This window comes from Coregonus lavaretus (assembly GCF_964263955.1).
Source record: "Coregonus lavaretus genome assembly, chromosome: 2".
NCBI classification, from domain to species: Eukaryota; Metazoa; Chordata; class Actinopteri; order Salmoniformes; family Salmonidae; genus Coregonus; species Coregonus lavaretus.
Window position 1 is genome coordinate 451,121 of NC_139989.1, and position 7,500 is coordinate 458,620.

A 7,500-nucleotide genomic window follows, 5' to 3' on the forward strand; every position below is an offset into this window, starting at 1 on the left:
GGAGAAGGGAGCTCATGGGAGGAGGAGAGGAGATGGGAGCTAATGGGAGAAGGGGGGAGGAGGAGGGAGCTCATGGGAGGAGAGGAGATGGGAGCTAATGGGAGGAGGAGAGGAGATGGGAGCTAATGGGAGGAGGGGGAGGGAGCTCATGGGAGGAGGGGGAGGAAAAGGGAGTTCATGGGAGGAGGGGAGGAGGAGGGAGTTCATGGGAGGAGGAGAGGAGATGGGAGCTAATGGGAGGAGGGGGAGGGAGCTCATGGGAGGAGGAGAGGAGGAGGGAGCTCATGGGAGGAGGGGGAGGTAGATCATGGGAGGAGGGGAGGAGGAGGGAGTTCATGGGAGGAGGGGGAGGAGGAGGGAGTTAATGGGAGGAGGGGGAGGGAGCTCATGGGAGGAGGGGAGGAGATGGGAGCTAATGGGAGGAGGAGAGGAGATGGGAGTTAATGGGAGGAGGAGAGGAGATGGGAGCTAATGGGAGGAGGAGAGGAGATGGGAGTTAATGGGAGGAGGTGGAGGAGGAGGGAGCTCATGGGAGGAAAAGGGAGTTCATGGGAGGAGGAGAGGAGATGGGAGCTAATGGGAGGAGGGGGAGGGAGCTCATGGGAGGAGGGGGAGGAAAAGGGAGTTCATGGGAGGAGGGGAGGAGGAGGGAGTTCATGGGAGGAGGAGAGGAGATGGGAGCTAATGGGAGGAGGGGGAGGGAGCTCATGGGAGGAGGAGAGGAGGAGGGAGCTCATGGGAGGAGGGGGAGGTAGATCATGGGAGGAGGGGAGGAGGAGGGAGCTCATGGGAGGAGGGGAGGAGGAGGGAGTTAATGGGAGGAGGGGGAGGGAGCTCATGGGAGGAGGGGAGGAGATGGGAGCTAATGGGAGGAGGAGAGGAGATGGGAGTTAATGGGAGGAGGTGGAGGAGGAGGGAGCTCATGGGAGGAAAAGGGAGTTCATGGGAGGAGGAGAGGAGATGGGAGCTAATGGGAGGAGGGGGAGGGAGCTCATGGGAGGAGGGGGAGGAAAAGGGAGTTCATGGGAGGAGGGGAGGAGATGGGAGCTAATGGGAGGAGGGGGAGGAAAAGGGAGTTCATGGGAGGAGGGGGAGGAAAAGGGAGTCAATGGGAGGAGGGGGAGGAAAAGGGAGTTCATGGGAGGAGGGGAGGAGATGGGAGTTAATGGGAGGAGGGGGAGGAAAAGGGAGTTCATGGGAGGAGGGGAGGAGATGGGAGCTAATGGGAGGAGGGGGAGGGAGCTCATGGGAGGAGGGGGAGGAAAAGGGAGTTCATGGGAGGAGGGGAGGAGGAGGGAGTTCATGGGAGGAGGAGAGGAGATGGGAGCTAATGGGAGGAGGGGGAGGGAGCTCATGGGAGGAGGGGAGGAGATGGGAGCTAATGGGAGGAGGAGAGGAGGAGGGAGCTCATGGGAGGAGGTGAGGAGATGGGAGTTAATGGGAGGAGGAGAGGAGATGGGAGCTAATGGGAGGAGGTGGAGGAGGAGGGAGCTCATGGGAGGAGGGGAGGAGGAGGGAGTTAATGGGAGGAGGGGAGGAGGAGGGAGCTCATGGGAGGAGGGGAGGAGGAGGGAGTTAATGGGAGGAGGGGGAGGGAGTTAATGGGAGGAGGAGAGGAGGGAGCTCATGGGAGGAGGGGAGGAGGAGGGAGCTCATGGGAGGAGGGGAGGAGGAGGGAGTTAATGGGAGGAGGGGGAGGAGGAGGGAGCTCATGGGAGGAGGGGAGGAGGAGGGAGTTAATGGGAGGAGGGGAGGAGGAGGGAGCTCATGGGAGGAGGGGAGGAGGAGGGAGTTAATGGGAGGAGGGGGAGGGAGTTAATGGGAGGAGGAGAGGAGGAGGGAGCTCATGGGAGGAGGGGGAGGAAAAGGGAGTTAATGGGAGGAGGGGGAGGGAGTTAATGGGAGGAGGAGAGGAGATGGGAGCTAATGGGAGGAGGGGGAGGGAGCTCATGGGAGGAGGGGGAGGAAAAGGGAGTTCATGGGAGGAGGGGAGGAGGAGGGAGTTCATGGGAGGAGGAGAGGAGATGGGAGCTAATGGGAGGAGGGGGAGGAAAAGGGAGTTCATGGGAGGAGGTAGCACTGAATATCAATGTACTACCCAGGCCGTCCTCTCATAAAGACGATGTGTGTGTGTGTCCTGTTCCTGTGCTATAATAAACCCCACCAGGGAGGTTGAGATGTGAGCACAGAGCACTACCTTTGGTTTCTGAATGACCCCTACAGTACAGTGCAGTCTGTACCCTTGTCTCAGTAGCCTCTCAAAGACAATGTAGCAATGTAGTACAGATGGAGGATCTTATTTTGAGCCAGTTTGCTACAGCACGAAAATAATCCTGCAGCTACAGGAAATGTGAATTTTTTGTGGATTAAAATTTTTTTGAAGAGGTTGATACACTTTGTTAGGGCAAATCAAGCCTGACATTCTAAATTACAAACTTTACAATCCTTTTAAACCTTGAAAACACTACACGTTTGCATTTCTTCTGTGCAGGGAAATTCACAGCAACAAGAGTGATCAAATTAAGATCCTCCATCTGAGAATCCCAAGCTAATTCTTTGCTCTCTCTCTAATTATGTTTGTGAAACGATGGTCTTTCTGTAATGAACACAACACAAAACATCTTTATCAGCAATCTGTTTGTCATAGAAACAACTCCTCTCTTCCCTCCTCTCCTCCCTCCTCTCCTCCCCCTGCTCTCCTCTCCCTCCTCTCCTCCCCTCTCCTCCCTCCTCTCCACCCCCTCCATCTCTCCTCTCCTGCCCCTCTCCTCCCTCCTCTCCTGCCCCTCTCCTCCCTCCTCTCCACCCCCTCCATCTCTCCTCTCTCGTCTCCTCCCCCTCTCCTCCCCTCCATCTCTCCTCTCTTGTCTCCTCCCCCTCTCCTCCCCATCCATCTCTTCTCTCCTGCCCATCTCCTCCTCTCCTCCCCCTCCTCTCCTCCCCTCCATCTCTCCTCTCCTGCCTCTCTCCTCCCTCCTCTCCACCCCCTCCATCTCTCCTCTCCTCCTCCCCTCCTCTCTCCCCTCCTCTCTCCCCCATCCATCCTCTCCTCCCTCCTCTCCCCTCCCTCCTCTCCCTCTCCTCCCCTCCATCTCTCCTCCCTCCTCTCCCTCTCCTCCCCTCCATCTCTCTTTCTCCTGCCTCTCTCCTCCCTCCTCTCCACCCCCTCCATCTCTCCTCTCCTCCTCCGCCTCCTCTCTCCCCCTCCATCCTCTCCTCCCTCCTCTCCCTCCCTCCTCTCCCTCTCCTCCCCCTCCATCTCCCTCCCTCCTCTCCCCTCTCCTCCCCCTCCATCTCTCCTCCCTCCTCTCCTCTCCTCCCTCCTCTCCTCCCCCTCCATCTCTCCTCCCTCCCTCCTCTCCTCCACCTCCATCTCTCCTCCCCCTCCATCTCTCCTCCCTCCTCTCCTCTCCTCCCTCCTCTCCTCCCCCTCCATCTCTCCTCCCTCCTCTCCCTCTCCTCCCCCTCCATCTCTCCTCCCTCCTCTCCTCTCCTCCCTCCTCTCCTCCACCTCCATCTCTCCTCCCCCTCCATCTCTCCTCTCCCCAGCTCATAGTAGAGAAGACATCAGACTTCCCGTCAGCTGAGTTCTCTGTGGTGGAGGATGTTGCTCTTCACTTCACCTGTTTGATGGACAGGTTGAATGAGCAGCGTCTCTTCCAGCCTGACCTCTGTGACGTGGACATAGTGTTGGTGCGCCAGCGCAGTACCTTCTCTGCCCACAAGGGGGTGCTGGCGGCCTACAGCCCCTTCTTCCACTCCCTGTTCTCCCAGAGCAAGCAGCTGCGCCGGGTCGACCTGTCTCTGGATGCCCTCAGCTCCCAGGTCAGTGGGCACCTAGCTAGTTAATAACACATAAGGACTTAATAACACATTCATAAGCCGTTCAAAACAATTTATAAGATCTACATAACACATTCATAACCCTAACATAACACATCCATAAGCCCTACATAGAACATTTATAAGCTCTACATAACACAGTCATAAGCCCTACGTAACACATTCATAAACTCAACATAACACTTCCATGCCCTACATAACACATTCATAAATCCTACATAACACATTCGTAAGCCCTACATAGCACATTCATAAGCCCTACATAACACATTCATAAACTCAACATAACACTTCCATAATCCCTACATAACACATTCATAAGCCCTACATAACACATTGATAAGCTCTACATAACACATTCATAGACCTGACATATCACCTTCAGGTCACACTTTATTTAGATAGTCCAGATTTTCCATCTGTACATTTACATTTCCATTTTAGTCATTTAGCAGACGCTCTTATCCAGAGCGACTTACAGTTAGTGAGTGCATACATTTTTTATTTTTTCATACTGGCCCCCCGTGGGAATCGAACCCACAACCCTGGCGTTGCAAACGCCATGCTCTACCAACTGAGCTATATCCCTGCTGGCCATTCCCTCCCCTACCCTGGACGACGCTGGGCCAATTGTGCGCCGCCCCATGGGTCTCCCGGTCACGGCCGGCTACGACAGAGCCTGGATGGTAGATGGTCATACGATAAAAAAAACGATCTGTTAATAAGCAACTGCTCGCTAAGGTTACAGCTAGGTTTAGATAAGGGTAAGGTTAAGGGTTAAGGGTTAATATACTGAACAAAAATATAAACCAAACTTGTAAAGTGTTGGTCCCATGTTTCATGAGCTGAAATAAAAGATCCCAGAAATGTTCCGTACGCACAAAGAAAATATTTATCTCAAATTGTGTGCACAAATTAGTTTACATCCCTCTTAGTCAGCATTTCTCCTTTGACAAGATAATCCATCCACCTGACAGCTGTGGCATATCAAGAAGCTGATTAAACAGCATGATCATTACACAGGTGCACCTTGAGCTGGGGACAATAAAAGGCTACTCTAAAATATGCAGTTTTGTCACACAACACAATGTCACAGATGTCTCAAGTTTTGATTAAGTGTGCAATTGGCATGCTGACTGCAGGAATGTCCACCAGAGGTTTTGCCTGATAATTAAATGTTAATTTCTCTACCATAAGCCGCCTCCAACATTGTTTTAGAGAATTTGGCAGTACATCCAACCGACCTACCAACCACAGACCACATGTAACCACGCCAGCCCAGGACCTTCACATCCGGACCTCCATATTCAATAACTTCGCACAGCCATTGAAGAGGAGTGGGACAACATCCCTCAGGTCACAATCAACAGCCTGATCAACTCAACTCTATAAGTCCCCTGTAGCTCAGTTGGTAGAGCATGGCGCTTGCAACGCCAGAGTTGTGGGTTTGATTCCCACGGGGGGCCAGTATGAAAATGTATGCACTCACTAATTGTAAGTCGCTCTTGATAAGAGCGTCTGCTAAATGACTAAAATGTAAAATGTAAATATACGAAGGAGATGTGTCTCAATTCATGAGGCAAATGGTGGTAACACCAGATACTAACTGGTTTTCTGATCCACGCCCCTACTTTTTCTTTAAGGTATCTGTGACCAGCAGATGCATATCTGTATTCCCAGTCATGTGAAATCCATAGATTAGGGCCTAATGAATTTATTTCAATTGACTGATTTCCTCATATGAACTGTAACTCAGTCAAATAGTTGAAATTGTATCATGTTGCGTTTATATTTTTGCTCAGTGTGGATAGATGTTACTGATCTAGTGTCTACAGAGGGACTATCCAAATAAAGGGTTACCCCTAACCCTAACCCTCCCAGGGCCTGCAGCAGATCACTCCTACATAACACATTGATAACCCCTCTCTGTGTCCCCTCCCAGGGCCTGCAGCAGATCACTCCTACATAACACATTGATAACCCCTTTCTGTGTCCCCTCCCAGGGCCTGCAGCAGATCCTTAACTTCATCTACACCTCCCGTCTGTTGGTCAGCAGCCGTAGCGTCAGAGACGTGCTCAACGCCGCCACCCTGCTGCAGATGATGGACATCGCAGCTTCTTGCCGTGACCTCATCAGCAGCCAATCGTTAAGGGCCGCGGTAGACAACCTGGCCAATCAGGATGGCCTCAGTGACCCTAATTCCATGACAATGACCCCTGGAAGTCAGCTGTACCGGGAGATCAAGCAGGAGGCGGAGTTAGGGAGGGCGGAGTTAGAAAGGGTGTACACTCGGGAGGGGAACAGCCCTTTCTCTGTGAGGGTGGAGGACGGACCTGGAGAGAGCCAGCAGCATCACCCTGCCTCCTCCCAGTCCCAGGCCAAGCAGTACTACTTCCAACAAGAGGACAGAGAGAGTGGGGGAGGAGGAGGGAGGGGTCTGTTTAAGCTGGAGGGGGGCGGGGAGCAGATCATCGTAGAGGTCAACCTCAACAACCAGACACTCAACGTCTCCAAGGGGTCAGAGAGCAAGGCTGTCGCCACGTATACCACCGCCACTGCCATGTTCACCCGCTCCCATGGTGACCAGAGGGAGGAGGAGGACAAGGAAGAGGATGATGATGATGATGATGATGATGGGGAGGTCGGGGAGGTCGGGGAGGAGGAGCAGAGAGGGAAAGAGGAGAAGATGGGGAACAGCAGCGAAGAGGAGGAAGAGGAGGAAGAGGAGGAGAACAATGATATGAACATACCAGCAGAGTCTATTATGATGAACAGAACCCTGGCGGTTGCCACCACAACCGTCTCCATGCGGCAGACCCTTGGTGATGCCACCCTTGCCAACCTTCACCAGGGGAGGAAGAGGAAGCAGAACCCTGAGAGCGTAGGTCAGATGGTCAGACTGGAAGAGAAACAACAGTTCCACTGTAAGAAATGTCCCCGGGTCTTCAACAACCGCTGGTACCTAGAGAAACACATGAACGTCACTCACAACCGCATGCAGATCTGCAACAAGTGTGGAAAACGCTTCCTTCTGGAGAGTGAACTACTACTTCACCATCAGACCAACTGTGAGAAGAGCATACAGGTTAGTAACTACTACAACTACTACTACAACACTACTACAACTACAGCTACAACTGCTACTACTACTACTACTACTACTACTACTACAACAACAACAACTACTACTACTACTACTACTACTACTACTACTGCTACTACTACTGCACCATCAAACCAACTGTGAGAAGAGCATACAGGTTAGTAACTACTACAACTACTACTACTACTACTACTACTACTACTACTACTACTACTACTACTACTACTACTACTGCACCATCAAACCAACTGTGAGAAGAGCATACAGGTTAGTAACTACTACTACTACTACTACTACTACTACTACTACTACTACTACTACTACTACTACTACTACACTACTACTACTACTACTACTACTGCACCATCAAACCAACTGTGAGAAGAGCATACAGGTTAGTAACTACTACTACTGCTACTACTACTACTACTACTACTACTACACTACTACTACTACTACTGTTACTACTACTACTACTACTACTACTACTACTACTACTACTACTACTGCACCATCAAACCAACTGTGAGAAGAGCATACAGGTTAGTTATAC

General features: G+C 52.1%; 1 protein-coding gene across 1 annotated transcript in view; it reads left to right on the forward strand.

Annotated features, from left to right (window-relative positions):
* LOC311105618 (zinc finger and BTB domain-containing protein 47-like) overlaps positions 1 to 7,500 on the forward strand; it is a 121,221-nt gene that overhangs the window by 42,502 nt on the left and 71,219 nt on the right. The window contains 2 exon segments of the mRNA XM_084147819.1: positions 3,550 to 3,825; positions 5,847 to 6,929. Of these exon segments, the coding sequence (XP_084003945.1) occupies positions 3,550 to 3,825; positions 5,847 to 6,929 (1,359 nt within the window).